The sequence below is a fragment of the Streptopelia decaocto genome, assembly GCF_964273445.1.
Source record: "Streptopelia decaocto genome assembly, chromosome: 1".
Lineage (NCBI taxonomy): Eukaryota > Metazoa > Chordata > Aves > Columbiformes > Columbidae > Streptopelia > Streptopelia decaocto.
Window position 1 is genome coordinate 66,122,279 of NC_138663.1, and position 21,962 is coordinate 66,144,240.

The 21,962-nt window shown below is 45.1% G+C and overlaps 1 protein-coding gene across 1 annotated transcript in view; it reads left to right on the top strand.

Moving 5' to 3' along the window:
- The window catches only part of NINJ2 (ninjurin 2), a 51,739-nt gene that overhangs the window by 27,844 nt on the left and 1,933 nt on the right, over positions 1–21,962 (top strand). Inside the window, exons 2-3 of the mRNA XM_082043161.1 lie at positions 18,874–19,105; positions 21,143–21,327. Of these exons, the coding sequence (XP_081899287.1) occupies positions 18,874–19,105; positions 21,143–21,306 (396 nt within the window). The 3' untranslated portion in view covers positions 21,307–21,327. The remainder of the gene's footprint in view (positions 1–18,873; positions 19,106–21,142; positions 21,328–21,962) is intronic.

The window sequence follows — 21,962 nt, forward strand, 5'->3', positions numbered from 1 at the left end:
ATTATCTTCATCCCTCTTAATTAGGAAAAAAAAAAAAAAATGATGTTTACAGTCTCCTGTTTAACATACATATCTGGACAGCTTTCAAGTCTGTACTCTCTGGAATACATCCTTGAACAGACTGAGAAATCACTGCATTGTGAAAATGGCATCTACATATGAAAGAATTTATTGCAACTACCTGGAAAATGCACAGAAAGGAATTTCCTGGCAATTCTTTTCCTTTGGGTATCCAGGATCCAATAGAAAGAAAAACCATTATGAAAACTAATAGTAGTGTCCAGTATAACTGGACCATTGTATTTGCTTCTCCAATAGTGCCAGTGAAAGACAACTGGCTTTACCACCAGGAGCAACAGCAGATCACATCTTGATTTGAGTCCCAGAGGCAAATGTGAAGCAGCACTCTCTCATGCCAATATCCAGCCCCCCGGATCCACTGGTGGTGACATCTGGAGTGTCTGTGAAGCTTGGCAAGGCCAGGACTCAGAGCAGAAGTGCAATGAGAGCTCATGTGGAAGGCAATGCTGTTGGGCGCTGATGCTGAAAGTGTCAAATATGCATGCTGCTGCTTTGAGTGGAGGATTGTTCTTCCATAAGACTGGCCACAGAGGCGTCTTCCCCTTGACAGAAATGCTGTTCTTCAGTACGTGAAATAATTATGAGATGAATATGAATTGAAAGTGCACTTCCTCTTGACCTACTTCCCAGGCAGGGAAGCACAGCTTGATGCCCTCCTGTTTGGAAAGGTAAAATTATCTCTCCACATTCCCTCGGCTCCACATAAACCTCTATTGTTTGGTACCAACCACATGGCTAATTATCATACCTGCCATGCAGTCTCTTTTAATGATTTCCTTCCATCTCTTGTCAACACCCAGGCTGACTAACCAAACTGGTTTCTTTGGAGAGAAGTGTACCTGTTTACCCCGTCAATAAATACACCTCTTTTTTGTTTGTACTGTGAAGGTAAACATTCAGAATGATAGCATAAACTGGACTGCGTGCAACTGAAAAGACCTTTCTTTATGCACAAGGTTGCAGGATGCATCTTTTTTACTTCACCACAAAATCAATTATATGTTCCATTAATGCTGGGGGAGCCTGGCTGTGGCCCTGAGCCTTCATGTACAAGTCCCACAGCAGCTCAAGTCTTGGAACAGGACAGTAATGCCACCTCCATGACAATCTCCTTGCAAAAAGAACACAAGCTTCAGAACCAGTGCTTTCATACTTGGACCTTCCCATCCCCTTCAGAGACGTCTGTGGCTCTCATTCTGGCATCTATCAGAAAATACAGAGGATGCCCCAGCATAGCTCTTGCTGGCATTTCAAATCCACCAACTGTGGTGGCACTGAGAGAACTGCTGAGAGGATTTGTTAGATTTGGTCTTGGCAGTCCTTGCATTGACAGGCCAGTTCCTCCTCCTGTAGAATCACTCCACTGTTCTGGCCACCAAAAGTAACTGTTTGAAAAGGGAGGAGCTGCTGGGATTTTCTGACCTGGACAGGATTACCACAGGAAAGGGGAAAAAAAGAAAAATGAGATATATATATATTTCTTATATATTTACATATATAAATATATATATATTTTTATATATATATATATATAAAAATCTGTTTGCTGATGTGTTCAGTTCATGATTTTCTAGGTAACTATTATAACTGATGTTTTGCTGTAGTAGGATATTACTGTGTCCAGGCTGCAAAAGCAAGCACCAAAAGTATAAAGGAGAAAAGAAAGCTCAGCAATACGACAGACAGCAGGCTGTGGAGATCCCTAAATTAGCATTGAGCTAAGTCAGTAAATCTGTGCAGCCCCACATAGCATCGTGCAGCCATACCGAGTTGGACTGGAAGCAGCAGAGAGCGGGGTGTTGCTAAATGATTGCTCAGTTAATCCATAACCTGAATAAACCACCCAGAGATAAGTGGGAGATGATAGTGTGTAAATCACCAGAACAAAATCTTGATTCCAACTTCATAGGCAGAAGTCTCTAGGTCACAGTGAAGAAAATTTATGCTAGGGAAGAATATGATCATGGGTTGTATTTTTTCCCCATATCTGTGACACCAAAGATAATACCTTTAGCTGTAAACTTCACCCAGGATGAATTGTGAATCAGTGTACATGAATCACCTGCCAAACCCTTAAGTGCGTCAGTGATAAGAGAAAACAAATCCAAAAGTGCAGGCGCCGTATCAGCAGCTGGAGTGGAGCTGACAGTACAGCTAGAGACAATGACCATTCCTGAATTTCTTCCTGGCCATGGTTTGCATTTTTCATCTCACTTTCCACAAAGAAGATACAGCGCATCTGAGCAATGCAACCTCTATGACAGATCTGGATGTCCATCTGAGTTCTCTTGGCTTGTCAGCAATGCTAATTTCATTCAGTTTGAGCATCCATAGTTGCTGCTGTAATCTTAGACATCACTAACTAAACTTCCTGTAACCACCAGGTGTGTCTAGTGATCAAGCTACAGTTCTAGGTTTGTCTAATCTAATTTTTTTTTCCCCTCTGTCTTCCTCCCCTCATGTACTGATGTAACAGTCTTCCCCCAGATGACAGTTTTGCCATCCGCAAGGATACTTAACAGAGAAACTCCTTGGTGAGATTAATTCGGAGGAAACTGTTTCAAAGGCAGTGTTTTGGTTGTCAAAGCAAGCACAGCATCCATTGAATTGGGCTCCGATTTTCTTTATTTACTTCTGCAGCAGAATTAAATACATCTTAATTAATTAATTACACTAGAGATTATTGCCTCCAATGCACATAAACCCAATCTGACTTGCAGAAATGCTAAGAGCCAGCAAAGTCCACCAATGGTTGAATGGTTAGGAGGGACCACTGTTAACTTTGAAGTGAAGGATTTATAAATCAGTTATTGCTTCCAAGAGGCTGAGACAGAATGCTGAGCTCGATCGGTAAGAACAACAAGGTCCAGTGTGCTCTATTGCTGTGTGATCAGTGACAAACCCATACAGGACACCTTATCTCCACCAGCCAAGCAGGAATCACCAATCTGATCTTTCTCCCCACACACGCCTGCTGTTTGCAGAGCCCTCTCACAAGCACAACTTCAGCCACATGAACTTTCTTGGTAGCTCATGAATGCTTACTGACTCCACTCTATCATCTAGAAAGCCTTCAATGCTTTCAGAAGATGAAATCAGATTCTCCAGGATGCCTAAATAGTCTGTTTTTGAGATAGAGAATCACAGAATGATTGGGGTTGGAAGGGACCTCTGGAGATCATCTAGTCCAACCCACCTGCTAAAGCAGGTTCACCTAGAGTAGATTACACAGGAATGTGTCCAGGCAGGTTTTGAATGTCTCCAGAGGAGACTCCACAGCCTCTCTGGGCAGCCTGTTCAGTGCTCTGGCACCCTCAAAATAAAGAAGTTTCTTCTCATATTCAGATAGAACCTCCTGTGCTTCAGTCTGTGCCTGTTGCCCCTCAGCCTGTCATTGGGGACCACTGAAAAGAGTCAAGTCCCATTCTTTTGACATCCACAATACTGTTCCCTAAACTTTGTTGTCTGTACCTTGGGGTAGAAAGTAATGGTGTATGTTACTTCTGCTGCCAGATTTGAGACAGGTAGACCTTCACCATTTAAGGATCTACAGGAATACTCCATTCCAAGCATGGTTGCTCTACATCATTGTTTTAAAAACTGAAACAGGAGAATGAACTCTATGCTTGTTTGCATTCTGTGCACTATCAGTAAGCAGGGTTACATGGGATTGAGGTCGAGGCCAGTTTTATTTCTAAAACCACTATCTTATCAGACCTTTAGTATTGCTTTTACATAAAACTGAAGAGCCGCAGCAACAGCTGTATGAGGAATTGAGCCCAAAACATAGTACTTCTCCAAGCCTTACTGCAGGGTCCTTCCTACAGTGCAAAGAATAGAAATTTAAGACTTCAGGAGGCTACAGTTGACATTCAGGGTAGGTAGTGTTAAAGCATGAGAGACAGTTTTAACTGAAGATAAATTTTATTGGAAGAATGTGTGTCAGGTGGTTGGTATTTACCGTTCAAAATAATACAAGCTTGGGCTATAGCAACCATTTAAAAATATATATATATTAAATGTAATAAGATCCAGTTTTATATGCATGACCAACTCTTTAAGTAGCTCTTTTTACAGAGGTCCCCTCCTGAGCTTTGTTGTAAACATTACTCACTACAGTCTTCCAGTCACAACTTAGTCCAGAGTCTTGTATTATTTTAACACAACATAAAAGCACAAAATTAACTCTATAATAGATGATTAATAGAGGGAAGAGGAGAGAGAGAGAGTGCTCTCTAGTTGATGCACATTTCTTTTATCGTGTGGATTCCTACAACACTGTGTCTTAAATAAGTTATATCAGACATCTTTAAAGCCCAAACAATTATGCTTTCTGAACTCTGCCCTTAGACTTCAATCTCTATTTGCAGCTGGTCAGAGAAGTTTCCAAATTATACAACACACTTTTGCAACACTTCATACCATAGGTCTCTATCTAGGTAGCATATAACTCCTTTTAGTCATCATTAAATCTAAATTAACGATCCACCGGAAAAAAATGCTAGCATAATACCAGAGGCAAAAATTCTTGCTACCATCTTAACGATGGAGCAACTTTTTGCATTTACGACTGAGCACCACCTGCTGGTTACCTCATCTAATTTGGCTATTTCTCCTGCCACCCTCCTCCCAGTAAATCCTGAGAGCAGATCCTAGATTTTAGGAAGACATAGCGATGTAAATGTTACAGCGGGGTGCTGTAACATAGGACCTGAGATTTCAAAGCTGAACTTCTGAACTCCCCAAGAAACAAAGATGGGTGCAGCTGTGACGCCACAGCTTGAGTGTCCACCAGAGGGAAACAAAACTTTGCAGCCCCCAAACACGGAAAGCAGTGGGGCAGAAGTCCTCCCCACTGCATCCACTCCCTATTTGGTCTCAGAGGCCACCAAAAAGCCAGCAACTCACAAATTAAAAGCAACAGACGTCCCTTAGTTTTCTGCTGAATTCCTGTGTGCCTCATTCTCCTCATTTTAATTCCCTTTTCCTGAAACACAGGATTTTCCTTTAGTCTTTCCAGTATCCCTTAGTTGAAATGCAGGTTGCTGATTTTCTCACATGGTTCTGCTGTTGTGTCAGATCTCAGTTAATATTAAGTGCTTAAGCGAGTTTGCCAAGAGGAACAGGCGTGTTACATACTAACACGAACAAATTTTGATCCTGGCACTTCAGTTCTGCCACTTCGATCTTATAAAGTATCTTAATGGAGATGCTTTAAGAGCCACACTGTTGGAGAATAATCTAATTTAACATTGTTAACTTAAGCTGAGAAGGCCAAAGATAAGTGTTTTAATTGTTTAACTTCCATTGAACTCAGTGGAACTTGGACACTGAAGCCCAGGTACCATTTTTCAGAAATGGGAGAGCTTACTGCTTCATTTCTGATCTCTGCCCAATGGTAATTCACAATTTATGTGTAATATTACTGATATACCAATGGCCATTTTTATAGCACACTATAATCACTGCCCTCAATTTGGTATAGCTTGCTGTTGCAGCACCATCATGCTGCACTGAAAAAATGAAAAGAAAAAGGAAAAACAACATCATCCTATGAATCCTGTGTCAACACAGCAAGCTATAAACTCAAACAACAGGATGACCCCACCCTTGAAATTCCTCCAGGAAGACAAGAGAAAGCCAAACTTAATATTTCTAATTATCAAGGAAAACCTTCCACTCTATAAGCACCTTAAACCTCCTCCCTGAGCTTTACAGTACATCCTAAGGCAGGGCTTTGGCCCAGCTTTCAACTGAATTATTAATAGGAACAATAGAGTCAAAGTTTCCCAACTCAGATACTTCAGGTTGTTAAAACCCACATAAAGCAACACGACACCAGATATGCTGATTTCAGATTTTCCTCCTCTACCCAGGGTTTCGTAAAGATGTTGTGCTGGATCTTCCCTTTGTTCCTAATGTATGAAGAGCTCCCTTGGTGACCCAGTTAGCTGTGTCCCTTGGCCACAGTGCTCCCTAGTGAAAACACCTTGCCTGGGAATGCTGGGTCCCCTACAAGACCTGAGCCTCTGCAGGGGCTTAATTACAGAGCTTGGACTCTGAGTGACATTGTTTGAGCTCTCATTGGGTCTGTGTCGTTTGGAAAAATCTGCACCAGGGAAAGAAAAAAAAAAAAAAGGAAGGAAAAACCCTGAAGAATTGCTCTCTTGCAATCTTTTTCCTGTCCTAAACTTCTTCACTCTCTCCAGGGACTTGCGTGGGATGTGAGAATATCCCACAGAGCCAGTGCTGCTGCCTTTCTGCAAGCAGACTCGGCATCTGGCCTGGTACACGAGCTTGGGTGGGGAAGCTGGGTCTTGCACAGGGCTAGTTTCACAGAATCACAGAATCACAGAATCGACTGGGTTGGAAAAGACCTCAGAGATCATCGAGTCCAACCCTTGGTCCAACTCTAGTCCGTTTATTAGATCATGGCACTAAGTGCCATGTCCAATCTCAGTTTAAAAACCTCCAGGGACGGCGAGTCCACCACCTCCCTGGGCAGGCCATTCCAATGCCTGACCACTCTCTCTGTAAAGAATTTCTTTCTAATATCCAGCCTAAATTTCCCCTGGCAGAGTTTAAGCCCATGCCCCCTTGTCCTATTGCTAACTGCCTGGGAGAAGAGACCAATCCCCACCTGGCTATAACTTCCCTTCAGGTAGTTATAGAGAGTGATGAGGTCACCTCTAAGCCTCCTCTTCTTTAGACTAAACAACCCCAGCTCCCTCAGCCTCTCCCCATAGGTCTTATGCTCAAGTCCCTTCACCAGTCTTGTTGCTCTTCTCTGGACTCGCTCCAGCACGTCAATGTCTTTCCTGAGCTGAGGGGCCCAGAACTGAACACAATACTCCAGGTGTGGCCTCACCAATGCAGAGTACAGGGGAAGGATCACTTCCCTTGTCCTGCTGACCACGCTATTTTTGATACAGGACAGGATACCATTGGCCTTCTTGGCCACTTGGGCACACTGATGGCTCATGTTGAGCTTCCTGTCAATTAGTACCCCCAGGTCCCTTTCTGTCTGACTGCTCTCCAGCCACTCTGTGCCCAGCCTGTAGCGCTGCAGGGGGTTGTTGTGACCAAAGTGCAGCACCTGACACTTGGCCTTATTGAGCTTCATCCCATTGGAATCAGCCCATTTTTCCAGTCTGTCCAGATCCCTCTGCAGAGCCCTCCTGCCTTCCAGCAGGTCGACACTCCCTCCCAACTTGGTGTCATCAGCAAATTTGCTGATGATGGTCTCAATCCCTTCATCATTCTTCCAGAATACACTTCCACAAACACTAATTGCAGCAGAGGGCACAAAAGCTTATCTTGGTGGCTTCCAATTTACTGTATAGGGAGTGTAAGTTGCAGACTCCAGTGAAAAGGCTGTGGCTGGAACACACTTCCCCACTTGGGGATGGTGTGGGAGGATGGCTGTCCCACTTTCCCTGTACCAGCTGTTGTTCCCTTGGCTGTCAGAAGGTTCTAGAAGCTGAGGAAAAGCACCCAGAGCACATGCCATAGGGCTGTGCATGGGAAAGAGGGCAAGTAACTTGTCAAGCAGCAGGGAGAAAGCTCTCCCAGGGTCTTTAAAGAGACAAGCAGGTTTCTGCACACTGGGTAGTTCGTGGAAGCTGCTGGGAGGGAAAATGAGACTGAAGAAACACAATCACCATGCAAGGATACTTTGTTTGAAAAGTTAACGTCTCTCCCAACAATTTCTCTGATTCTTTAGAATGAGCCTTTTTTTAGCTTAATAGAATGTTCTCCTAACTCCAGTTTTACAGACTAGAGGTGTGTTTTGTTTTTTTGTTTTTTTGTTTTTTTTTTTGCCTTTTGATGTGAGGTGATTCCACCTCAAGATTCTGGCAGCTTCAGGTTTTTGTCACTTATGGCCAGAAAAAAAAAAAAGGGTTCTTGCACATGCACACACAAAAATAAATGATAATTTTTAAAAAAATTACCCTGGCCCCATCTGGGTTTTCCTTTTAGTTCAGGTTCATGTAACTCCAGCTAACAGCAGCAAGACTGCAAAGAAGCCTGAGCATTTCCTTTGCAATATCGTCCTCAAAACAACATTTACATCTCCAAACAAAGACACTATATGTGCCAATGAAAGAGTTGGATTGTTTCGTTCCAACAGTGGGCAAGGACTCAGCAAACTGCAATCTGAAGGGAGGTAACGCTGCTTCTGTCAGAAAACTAGATCAAATTCTGGGTTACTTCTGTCACAGGCTGCTTGTGCGCTCCTAAGAAAGTTTATTTGTGCCTGTCATATCAGGACACCCACATACGATGTGGTGTCTCTGTGCCACTTGATTCAGAAAATAATAGCATCTCCTCCTTGTGGGACACAGCTTCTGCAGTCGAGGTATCTCCTTCCTGATTTGAACTACAGTGACAATTTTTTCCAGAAGATGAGCAGAGCAAAGAGCTATTGTATTCAACATCTTACCTGCTCACAGGCTTTAGAGCAGCAAAAGACTAACCTTAACTCCTCAGAAGGAGACACCTCTAAGACTCTCTAAAGCATTTCATTGAGTGTTTTCCACTGCTTTAAAACTCTGAACTTGTAAATGTTTCCCAGCAGAATGGCAGACTGTTTCAGAGATATTGCTTATATATGTAAGACATCTCTTGAACATACGAGCTCACTTTTCTCAGCTGCCTTTTGAGGATGCCTAAGAAGTAGACATCTCTAATGGTCCATAGGATACAGGTGAAAAAAAAGCTGCCTTCCATAGTGGGAATTTTTTCCAAGTACTTTCTTGAGTCAGTCTTGTTGCATACGGATCCTTTTTGATGCAACGCTTGCCTAATAAATTGCTTAATGTTTTGCCTTTCAAAGGAGAAATGAAATTTGATCCATTGAATCCATACTCAATTAAGAAGCTTGAACATACACCTTGACGGGCTAATGTAGCAAGGGTAGGAGAAAGAAATGCCCCATATTGGGTACTTCAGAAATCAGCTATGTTCATATCTTGTCACGAAAAAATAGTGCTGCTAGTTGCTGGCAGCCAGGCATAACTGCTGTCAGGTAGGTGAAGTTTTGTAGTGAACACAAGAGACTCAAAGGCAGGACACTGGTCTTGTTCTGCACTCTGCCATCCTTCACTGATTTGTGATCATGCCTCTAGGCTCCTCAGCTGGTTCACTTTTGTCAAAACATGGGTAATAGTTACACGTGTAAATGCTCTGCACAAGCTAACAATCAATCATATCAAAATTCAGTTAAACTTTGAGGCACTTCCGCTCTTCTTTCTCTAACAGAGTTCAGAGAAGAGGCCCTGACTGAATCCCAAACTCCATTGTGCCAGTTACTGTACACACAAAAAAGAGTGAGGCATTTTCTTGTGCTGGAAAGCTTTTAACATATGAGAATTCAAACAGTTTTATCCCTATTTTTACCAAGAATCCGAGACAGAAATTACATAACAACTCAGAGCCAAGTTCAGATCTCTCCAACTCCTAGAACTGCCTTTACTCACACAGTTCCATTCTTGTCCATTTTAGCCACAGCAGTAGTGAAACCCTCTAAAGTGTAGCTAAATAACTTGCCAAAAAAGTAAAAAATAATTAAAAAAAATCAATCCAATAACGGGAGCAAAAGCCTTAGTCAAACAATAACCAAACCACAAGCAGAAATGCTAATGCATTCACCCCACATAAAGCAGTGCTAAACCTACAGCAAACAAACGAGACAGCTCTTTAGCCAGGCTTGGAAATATGCCAAGGATGTGCTCAGTAGTACTCAGAGGTGCTTCCACGCATGCTGCTGAGAACACAGCCATGCTACTTTCAAGCATGGCAACTCGTGTCCTCTCCAGGCTACCCATTTCCCCAGCCCTGGTGAGGCAGTAGCCACCTTCCTTGGCACAGCAGGCACCCAAGCAAGAGGCGGCCCTGCAAGCCAGAGCTTAATGGAAGGGCGTTAACACTAATTGAATCTGAACAGCCATGGCCATGCATCACTTTGCATTTTCTCATGTTAAAATGCAACAGCCATTTGTTAGAGCACTCCTAATGTGTTTAAAATCTTTCCAGAAACAGCTGATGTTGTTCCTGAGCGTGACATTCCCAAGCAGCCTAGTACAGACCTGAGATGCTGCCCCACAGACTTCCCAACCCTGAAGTCCCTTGCTAAGTGCAAATATCTGCCCCTGTAACTCCAGTTACTACGTGGCTTGATTCTGTATTTAATACCTAGTTTGGCTAGCCTTGGGAAAAAGAAAAAATATACAAACAATTGGAATTAAGGACTTACGAAAGTCCTTAACAGCACCTTTTTTTCCTTTTACCTCTCCTGATGGCATCTGGCCAGATGCTCAGCTGCAAACTGACAGAACTCAGAGTGTGCCAGTTCTCAACAAAAATCAGCAGATTCAGCCTTTTTAGATCCAGAGATTGTCTCAATTTCCTGGCACAGAAGGAAGCTAAACCTGGCAGTTTTTGAAGAAAGAGAATACCTTGCACTCAGGTGAGACTAAATCAGCAGGGTCTGTTTGAAGATGCTGGTGAGCACTGCAATAGGAGACAGACACTGACCCACAGGACAAAGATGTTGTGTTAGCACACACATAACTAGAAAAAATGCTTTGTGGATGAAAGACCTTATAAATAATAGAGGGACCAAAACCCCTGAGTTTCAGTGTTTATGGATGTGATTTCATTCAGCTCTGCTTCTGTTGAAACCCTCGGTCATGTTGTCCCCTCTTTCCACCCAAATTCTCACAGCTTCTTTTCTCTGGGGAGCCCTGAGCACTCAGAGGGTGACCAGGGGCAGACACATGTCAAAATCTGCAAATGAACCTGAACTCCAGTGCTTTTGAGTGTGGTTTACCTGGGAAACACTGCAAGATGTAGGGCCCACAGGGAATAGGAAAAATCACCTACCTAATTTCATCATTTTCAGAGGCTTACCTGCATGATGAATTCAGTCCATGTTTATTCTGTACACAACACAGGCACATATCGCAGCTCTGCAGTAGATCTTAGCCATCTCTCTCCCTAGATATCACCTACATGAGCATTCTCATTATTTTACAGAAGCAGAAACTAAGAAGAAGAGCAAGTAGGATCCTCCAAGCCACCCAGCAAATGACAAATTAACCTTGGAATTCCTCCCATTAATATCAGCAGATGAGGGCTGGGATGGTTCTGTATACAGGGTTACAGGTCACTGAGTGAAGAGAGCACAAGGGACCATTGCTAGGTACTTGTCCCATACTATTTTATTTTTTTTTAACCTTAAACATCTGCTACAAACTACAGTCAGGGGCGAGTGGATCTTTGGTTTGATCCAGTACAGCTGTTACTATGTTCCCTCAGTTTTAGAAATCAACCTGACACCTCAGCATTGGATGCAAACACCCTTAGACTGGAAGAAGTTCAAATTTAGGACCTTGGTTTATGAATGTTTTGTATTAAAATGATTTATATGGACACATTTGCTCTTTGGATCTGGCAGCAGCCTGCGATCAGGCCCAGCTTTTCTTAATATTTTGGGCCACAAGCCATCCAGCTTGGGGATTTATTCATCTTAACGTGTTTAGCTTTGTAAGCACAATGCAGTAGTCACTGTTGTGCCTCCCGGCTGCTCTTCTATTTTTTATAAACTCATTTTTTCTCTGCTAACCTACTTTTAATTTTTTCATATAAAGCTGTTTTTATTCTTCCCTTACTTCCCTCCCCCCCTGCCCCCAAAACAAAGCAAACAAAAAAACCCAACCAACCAACAACAATGACCACAAAAAAACAAACAAACAACCCAACAAACCAAAACACAAAACCCAACCACCACCGGGTTAAAACTACTCTGGGTACTAAACACTAGTGACTTGAATAGGCTCCGGCTTCTATATCCTGGCTTTGGAAATAATTGTTCCCACTAATCCTTTTGAGTGCATTCCCAATTCCATACATTCAAAGAGCTGTCCCCCCACCACACATACACACCAAATTGCTTCTGTTCAACAATCAGAGATCATGCATCAGCACATTGTAACTGCTGGTGCCAAGCAGTTCTTAAGCCCCCAAACCCACTAGCGGCTTCTGACCTATGGATAGAGGCTCCTCTGCCAATATCACTGCCCTTCCCACCTTGTCCTCATGCCAGCTACCTGGAAAAGAAAAAATATCTTCTATTCCAGCTCAGCCCTGCAGCCTGCCAGTCGATTCCTGGATCCCTTCAATTCAGTATCATAAATAAACTTAACGATGGAGTTTAATATAGATTTGGCAAAACAGTTATTTGAGCGATAAATAATTTATGTTGCTCTGTAGCATAGGAAGCCGTGAGTGGTGTCTGAGAGTGAACGGATACAAGAAATTCACCATACAGCAGAATGACAAAGGGAGAAAAGAGTTGGGGAGACAGTAACCCAAGGAATGGGGTGCATGGAGGAAGAGAAGATCTCAATAGCAGGAAAAAGTGTGAAATAAAGACAAGGTAAAAGGCACAGGGTAAGAATGGAGGAGAGAACAGAATAAGAGGATGAAAGGAGAGAGAAGGAGCTGAACAGATAGGGCCTGCAGAATGAATGAGAGACCAGTAGCAGTGTGGAAAGGGAGAAATGGAGAGCCGAGCATGCACACTCAATGCGACAAGCAGGTCTCTGCAGGCTGCAAGTGCTGCAGCCAGCCGGAAAGGAGAAGCCGACGGCCGTGTCAGCTGGAGGGCAAGGAGAAGCACCCCGGCTCCCCTGGGGCTCTGCCATCTCCTGACTCGCCCCGCTCCTCTCTTGTGCTCCCCCCATCAAACACAGCGAGAGCACTGCTTGGCCTCCCTACCCACTTCCACCCCTCAACTGCACATAGCGTTCAGTTTTGCTGTTTGCCTCTCGCTCCTGCATGGCCTCATTTCAAGGAGCTGCAGTGAGAATACGAGGCTGGCCTTCCAGCTGGGTAAATCAGGGAGGCGGTGCTGGCAGTCTCACCCAACTACACTTTCATCCCTTTGTCAATAGGGGTGTCCTACTTAGGCACCCCTCAGCTGAAGGATGAGAGTCCTGAGTGCTGCACCACAGTAACATCTCTACCCGAGAGAGCTCACCAAGTTTGCCTGTGGGTGTGAGATGAGACACAGGAGGCAGATAAAGCAAATGGAGAGTGGGAGTTTGGTGACACTGGGGAACGCGAGCAGTGCTTAGCAAGCACATGGGATCCATGCCTGCCATTTGCCTAGGCTTCCAGTTCTGAATAGGTGCTGGCCCTCAGCTCAAAAAAGTTACTTTTTGGTTGGAGAGTTCTCATTCAAACAGTTGGCATCAGTGAGCCCTCTGTTACACTGAGCAGTGACCTGTCACAGAAGCGGAGGAACACCTCAGAGAAAGATCTCCATCAGGGCTAGGCCCATACATGGGAAGAGCCTGGGATAACCAGGAAAGCATCCTTGATTTATTTTCTGGGAATTATCCAATATGAATTGAATGCAACACAACCATTTGGCTCTGAGCAGGACCCCTAGTGAGCAGAACAGATGGCTATATTAAAAGGGAAATACCCTAAGCACAACCGGACTAGCTGACAGCCTCCAGAGGCCAAAGAAGGGGACTGGCCCTGAACACTCTGTTTTCCTTTTTCCTACAGCATCCATGACAAGGTTTACTATTGCTTTTGTTCGTGGAATGCAGCCAAGATGCTCGCTGTTGTGCCAAACTGGAGAAAAACAGCCTTTGCCTTCCAGAGTCCACAATATAGCTGGTATTGCCCAGAGTGTTCCCTGCGTGTCCCTTCCCTTGCACACATGTGGCTGTGCACAAACCTGTGTCCTCACCCATGCGTTGACACACACAGCTCTGGCAGGGAAGTCTAACCTGCTTCTAATTGCTGCTGCCACCAGCCCTGTCTGCGCATAAGCATGCCATATAGATCAAAACTATTAAAACTAGCTCCCTTCATCCCAAGCTACGCAGTCAGGAGGTGCAGGGAGTGAGTTTCTGTGGAAAAGCACAGTAGCTAATAACTGTGCACTTAAAAGTAGAACTATTGATTGAGAGCAAGGCCTCCTGCCCAAAGGGAACCATGCTCCTCTCTTACCTTACAACATGGTGACTCTGTGTGTGCTTTAACCTTCATCAACTAATGTTTACAAAGTACTTCTATAGCTGCCAACTGGCAAATACTGTGGAAAAACACCTCAGATTTTCCCTGATGCTGTGTGTGTGTGTGTGTGTGCCTGTGTGCAGCTGGCTGTTTATCAGCCGGGATCCCCGTGGCAGGCGTCTCTGCACCTACCCCTCCAAGTGCACGGCCTGCATTCATGTCTCTGTTTTCTTTGGCATCCTCCAGCATTTTCCTTGGAACTAACGGCCAATAACATAGTTTCTCCTCAGACATCCCCCTCTTCCAGAGTGCTCCCATGAAGAGGATTACCATTCTCATAGTTGTGAGCCTCATGCCGTCCCTCTGTCTCTTTCAGGCTGTTCTCCCCTGGGGATAGGGTCACAAAACCCACAGAGCACACAGATTTGCAATTAGATCTGCTCCTTTTTTTTTTTTCTTTTTCCCTGCCCTGAAAATACAGCAAGATAAATTGCAGTTTTTGTAGAAATTGTCCAAGTAGCTTTAAGAAAGCTCTGTGCTCTCCTCAGCCCAAAATCTACGAGCTTTGGAAAGAAATACTTAGATGAACCTCCTCCAAAAGTTTTCAGAAGAAAGTAGCTATTTCTTGTAAAAATAAGTGCATAATAAAAAGCAAAGAATTTCCCTTGAAATCTAACTTCAGTGGAAATTTTTCAGGTAGCTTCAGTGAGCTTTGGATCTCAGCATGCCCTCTGGTGCCAGAGTCAAGTTTCACAGGCCTTGGGACCTGCCAGGTCCCTACAGCAAAACCAGAGAGAGAGTTTAAAAAAAGATAAATCCCATGCTTGTGGTGATATTAATCCTTTTATCTGTAAGAATTCCTAAAAACAAACAAACAAACAAAATGCACACACACACACACACACACAAAAACCCAACAAAAAACAAACCCCAACACACCCAGAAAGACCCAATCAAACAAACAAAACCACAAAAAAAAAACCCTCATTATAGATGTGGAAGTTACATATTTTTTGTGTGTGCTTTGAGTAAGAATAAAGCCTCTGAGTTATAAAACATTGATGGGTGCCTCACTCAGCCCCTGTAGTGATCTGTATTGCTGCACCACATTTATGCAAAAGGAAGCAGAAAGGGGATTTGCCTGAGGTCAGACTGAAGCCAGCAGACTCTTTGCAGGGAAAGAGGCTGCCTCGCATGGAAAGCCAAAACATCCAGAAATCGGACCTGGCAGCCAAGCTCCAGCACCAGTTCAGCCAGCACTATTGTGTGACTGGGCTGGAGTTCTCCAAATCCGAACTTCCCTGCCCTTAAAAAGTGAGAAATAGTGATACATGCCCCCTAAGAAACTGCTGCATACCATTAGGTGCTCTTTTCCAGCAGACACGCTGGCTCTGCAACAACGCTTGTGAGATGAACTTGGTGTCTGATGGCCAGATGCAAGTCTCCTCTCTTTGACACAATACAGAGAAGAACAGGCACTGGTCCCCACTTTCAGAAGGGGAACACTTTCAAAGTTACTAGAAAGACACCAGCTCTAGTCTAATGACATAAATCACTTTGATGAGCCTTAAGCTATGTCCTGTGACTTGACTTAGGAATCCGTTTGCCAAAAGAGAATCATTTAATCTTCCCAGTGATCCCACGTAACCCCCCACAGCTGTCTGGGCAACCCTGCTGCAGAGAAACCCGAGTTGCTTGTGACTCAGCTCCTGAGCGGCAGCAGTTTACAGGACTGAACTTTAAGACAAAGCAAAAGCAGCAATGGTCCCAACTTTGAAGACCTGTACATGCATTGTGGCAGCTCAAAGAGTCACAGCCACGTGTGCACACCCACAGAGGAAGGGGGTAGCGAGTGACAGCTGTGGCACCGGCCATCCAAAGCGAAGCCAACCTCCTGCATTAATCAAAATGCCAGGTCTCTGAAGACTTCTGGTTTCTTTAAGTGTCTTGTTCTTTGAGGCCCAAGACTTGCATTCACAGCTGCTGGACTGAAAGTGAATAAATACCCTGTAAAGGCAAATCCATAGAGGAGACAGATTTCTTTAACTTTCGCCTGCATCGTAAGGACTCCTGCATTGTAAGGATGCCTACATGAAACTGGTTGATTGGTTAGTCGCCTAAATGAAAGCTTTGTGTCCAGCTTTCATCACCCAGTAACCTTTTGGCCACCTTTCTGGATCTACTAAGCCTGGGCTGACAGAACTTTGAAACATGAATCACGGTTCTGCACTGTTCAGTGCAAGGGTTTCCCAGATCCAGTGACTCCACATCAGAGAGTGGTGCCCATCCCTGCCTGTGGTATCATGTCCAAACAGGGGAGCATGCCATTGTGCTCATTCACATGAGAAAAGCCCTTGTGAAAGCTGTCCATTTTTATTGCCTTATCTTCTGAGACACAGAGCTCAGTGCATTGCAACTCTGCCCCCTTTCACAACCCAGGTATAGGAGCGTGGGGGCAGCTGAAAAGGAGGATGTGTTTTCATCCAACAAGGGCTCCTGACTTGCTTTATTTATCTCCACATAAGCAAGTGGGAACAGATGTCTCAGCCTCCTTGTACCAGTCACTCAGCTAACAAAAGCGCTGTCTTTTTTGTACAGTGCTCTTGTTCTCGCACCCTTAACTCATCATTACGCAGAGATAAACTATCAATGCCCAGCCTTATGACGCTGCAGGGAGGAGGGCTGACTCTGCAGAAAGAAGGAAGAAAACACACGAAAGGGGCCAAATCTCAAACCTTGCACCATTTGGTACAGGCACCACTCTGCTGTGACAGGATCACATGCTTTTAAGTCAGCTAAGAGGGGGCAGTAACTAAATTCAGGTTTTTAAGACATGTTCCAAGGATTGGAGCTTTCACTGGCCTCCTTTCTCTGAGATGAGAGATACCTCTCTTCCAGCCCAGACACCAGACAGCAATGTTTAAGAAGTCTGGAACACCTATGCACCACCTTAGAGTCCTTACCAGCTCTCTAGACTTCTACTTTTAACTCCTTCCAGTATCTTTAAACTTCTACCTTTGACAGCAAGAAACACAAGCTTTGCAGAGGAGCCTCTTAACCACAGTAACTTCACTGTTAGAAACCACAAGAATTGCACGCTTTAAGCCAGGGGTGTCAAACTCATTTTCACTGGGGGCCACATCAGCCTCACGGTTGCCTTCAAAGGGCCAAATGTAATTTTACGACTGTATAAATGTAGGAGTAATGCTTTAAGCTATCCTCCTCATCCCCCCCAAAAAAATTCCCCAAAAGCACTTTCCTAGCCCAATCCAGCCCCTTCTTAGGGAATCACAAGTCACCAGTAGTTCAAACTGGACACAGTCCTTCCCACCTGCTTTTTACTCCACACCTTTCCCACGTGAGGGTGATCGCCAGCACAGGCCACAACCCGCTCCTGAAATCCACCCCCAGTTTCAGGATCAGGCACAGAACCACACACAGCTGCCTCCCAGGGTCACTGGCTTTGCTCACACTCCCACCCTTGCCCCAGGATGCACAAGGAAGCCAGAGACAGCAGCATGAAGCACAAGCCATAACCCTTTCCAAGTGTCATGCCCAGAATATAGAAGAAAGATTACATTTTCTACTGCACCTGGTACAAAAGGACTAAAATAGGACTTACCATTTGATGTAGGCATAGTTCTACTTCCAGTGTGTACTGGAGAACTCTCCTACCACTCTCAACAAAAGAGGTCACCTTAGGCCCATACCTGGCCCTTATCTCCAGATTTAAAGGGTCATCTATCAGACAGCACTAAGAGCAAGCCTGCTGGTCTTTACTACAGCTGTCAGGAGGCTGATTACCCAGAGCTGAAGCCTGTCTGCTACATGGAAATGTTATTTTGGTTTTTTAAGAAAGAAGTTCGTAGCTTGCTGCAGATATCTTCAAATCTTTTGTAATTGTTGCCTTTGCGGGTGGTTTATTAGCAGCTAATGGCACTCTGGGTGAATCGAAAACTATAATCCCCTTTCCCATCTTTTGTTTGTTTGTTTGTTTTGAGCATACGAGTCAAGACAGGCAACAGAGGAACTGAGAAACTCAGCAAGAAAAATAGAGAAAAAGGGGATGGCTAAAAGCAGCCAAATGACCCACAGCTTGTAATTGGGTTAAGGGCAACCAGGTGATTTACCCCTTGTTTCTTTCCACTGACAAAAAAATGTGCCTGAGTGATTAAAGTTAGGTGTGATGGATCCCACCCCTTGTCTCAGTGCATTTCAGTGCTTGATGTTTCGATAAAATTGTGTCCCTGGTTTCAGAAACAAAAATGTGGATTGTCCCATCTGCTCTAGTATCTTGTTTAAGACAGTAACCAGCAAAAAGTGCTCAGAGGAGACACACAGCTCAGCCACTGATGGTTCCTTGAACACTTGACCCAAAGAGAAGATCTCTCTCTAATCCCCTGCAAGTTTAAGGCTTGTCTGTGCCCTGAAGGAAGAGAATTTAATATTCCTTGCAAAATCCCTGGCTCTGGGTAATCTACATTATTGTAACCCTAGACAATCTTGTTTTCCACAAAAATACCCAGTATTTTTCTAACCTTACAGAGCTCTTGATCACCACAAGTATCTTGTGGCTATTAACATCATGAGGTGACTGTGAGGGGCAACCGAGTGCTCTCAACATGTTTAAAACACACAATTTGACTCTTTCCCAGGCTTTCCAGACAAACCCTGGGAGGAGGCAGCAGCCTGTCCAAGATGGCAGGCCTGTTAGCTTAGCAATTGCACTGGTTCATGCGGTTTCTCCCATCTGCCCAGGGTCTGAATCCTCGGCTCCGGCTTAACGGGCCGATGAACATCAACCACTACGCGACGAAGAAGAGCGTGGCAGAGAGCATGCTGGACGTGGCGCTCTTCATGGCCAATGTCACGCAGCTCAAGGCGGTGCTGGAGCAGGGGTCTTCCTTCCAGTACTACGTCACCCTCATCGTGCTCATCAGCATCTCCCTCTTCTTCCAGGTGGTGATTGGGATTCTCCTCATCATCACTGGTAAGGCAGCTGCCGAGGCATGTGCACCCTTGTAGGGTGCTGCTATGGTGGGGAGCCCCATGGCTTGGACAGCACGGGGATGGGAGGGAGAAGCCTCTTCCCCAAAACTGTTCCCTTTGGCTGCAACGAGGGCTGGAGGATGGTTGAAGACAGCTTGACGCGGCTGGTGGGGAGGTCTGTGTAACTGCTTTTTAAAGCGGGGAGTGGGTTGGTATTTTCTCCTGCACAGCAGCTCTGAGCACTACTCTACGTTCACTTCCCCACTGCTGAATCCCTGTTGCAGGGAGAGATGGGTTTTGGGCCTTTTGCTGCCCATCCTGTAGTCTGCCCCATCATGCAGCTCCTGCAGACACATTTTAGCTGCATCTTTTGCCTCACTCAAGCCAGGGTCTAACAGAACAACTTAGACAGAGGTATTTGAGCCAGCACTGTGCCCTTGTGGCCAGGAAGGCCAATGGCATCCTGGGGTGTATTAGAAGGGGAGTGGTCAGTAGGTCCAGAGAGGTTCTCCTCCCCCTCTACTCTGCCCTGGTGAGACCGCACCTGGAATATTGTGTCCAGTTCTGGGCCCCTCAGTTCCAGAAGGACAGGGAACTGCTGGAGAGAGTCCAGCACAGGGCAACAAAGATGATGGAGTGGAGCATCTCGCTTAAGAGGAAAGGCTGAGGGAGCTGGGTCTCTTTAGTTTGGAGAAGAGGAGACTGAGGGGTGACCTCATTAACGTTTACAAATATATAAAGGGTGAGTGTCATGAAGATGGAGCCAGGCTCTTCTTGGTGACGACCAATGATAGGACAAGGAGCAAGGGGTTCAAACTGGAACACAAGAGGTTCCCCTTAAATATGAGAAGAAACTTCACAGTGAGGGTGACAGAGCACTGGAACAGGCTGCCCAGGGGGGTTGTGGAGTCTCCTTCTCTGGAGACATTCAAAACCCGCCTGGACACCTTCCTGTGTAACCTCATCTAGGTGTTCCTGCTCCGGCAGGCGGATTGGACTTGATTATCTTTTGAGGTCCCTTCCAATTCCTGACATTCTGTGACTCTGTGATTCCCTATATTACCCTCACATTTAACCAATCCCACAGTTGTTCTTGTGCCATACAGACAATATGTTAACAGCAGCATTTCAGACAGGATTGCCCTGTGCTCCATCTGATACAAGAGTTGCTATGTTTCAGTCTCTAACACATGTTTGGTATTAAAAGTCTGCAGAACTCTGCCTTTTCCTGTATATCCTCTGTACGTTTTTGGGTTTTGTTTTGGGTTTTTTTTGTGTGTGGGACACAGGATCGGAGGCTACAGGAAATCCTGTGACCTGTTCCTTCCCCTGCCCCACATGGCACAGCCTATTTTGGTGGCAGCCATGGTGGCTGGAGCCAGCTGTGAAGAGAAGGGGCACAGGGGACCACAGCTGAAGGCAGGGAGCCACAAGGCTGATGTTCACATGGCTTGTCAGCCAGACAGCCCCGGTGACCAGGGCATTCCCGTGGCTGAACTGATCAATGCCCATCAACTAGGGCTGATCTCCTTCATGTACCCAGGTGTCTCTTGGTTTGAGGGTGAGGAGGGGGTTGACAGCAGTGTCAGCACATACGTGAGATCATGGTGTCAAGGAAGAACTGGTCTCCCAACCCAAGTACAATGTCGCTGACCTTGTCCCCCAAGTCACCCAGCCCTCCCTTGCCATGTCCCATAGCTATGCAGTGGCAGGGGGGGGGGGGGCGCATAGCACATGCCTGGCTGGCATGCAGCAGTAATTTGGCTATTTAGGGTTGGCCCATTGGAGGGCAATGGCATCTCTGCGGCAAAACAAAGATATGACCAAAAAAAAGGATGTTTTTCCTCTGCTCTATCCTCTTATGTCGTCCTAGAGTAAGCTGTGTCTTCTGTAAAGTTCCTGGGACTATTCCCTTATCTCTGTGGTCACAGTAGCCAGGGGCACCATGGACATTTGCCAGGCAGGGAAGGCTTGCAAGGACTGGAGGACTTGGAGTCAAGCTACAAATCTCCCTTTCTTTTTGCTTTGTATCACACAGCTCGATTGAACCTGAATGATGTTGCAAAGCAACCCCGTCTGAATATACTCAACAACACTGCCACAGCTCTCATCTTCATCACAGTCATCCTCAACATCTTCATCACAGCCTTTGGGGTGCAGAAGACTGGCCTCTACCCTACCAGGAATTTTCGACCTTATTAAGTCATGGGGCAATGGAGTCAGGTAAGAAAGGGGTGAGTTCCCATTGCTGCCAGCCCCTGGAAGGGCTCTCAGTCTCAGAAAACATCATTGCAAGGTGGAGAAGGCAAAGCTGCACAAGTTAACAAAGCCTTTCCAGAGGCATGTGGTTATCCCACAAGCATCTGGGGCCATTGAACAAATCCCCTCAGAAGATGAGGATTTCTCATTGCTTGGTCCTTAAAGCAAGAACACCAAACATCCCAACTGCTGGGATTTATCAGCAGCAAGTGGTTTTCAGAAGGCTGTAGACCTCAGACTAGATATGGATACCAGGTGGGGATGTGAGCTAAATTTGGGAAAGAAAACTAGGTGCCTTCTGGGAGGTATCCCAAGATGGCAGTGTTATGTGAGAAGAAGAAAAAGAAGGTGCTGGCAAGGCAGGGGTGAAAGAGCTCTTCACAAGAGTCAGTGTGGTTTGGCAGGGGCTGTTTTAAGAATCTACCTCTCATTTTCAAGAGACTTGAGAATAAGAGTCCAACCAAATGCTTGAGTTCCCATGTCAGGTCAATGAGGAAGTGACATGTTCTTAGGTCAAAAGTGCTTTAGGTCAAGAAGCAAAGTTCACATCTCTTGTTTCTATGTAAACACATCTCTATGTAAACATAGTTTAAACGCAA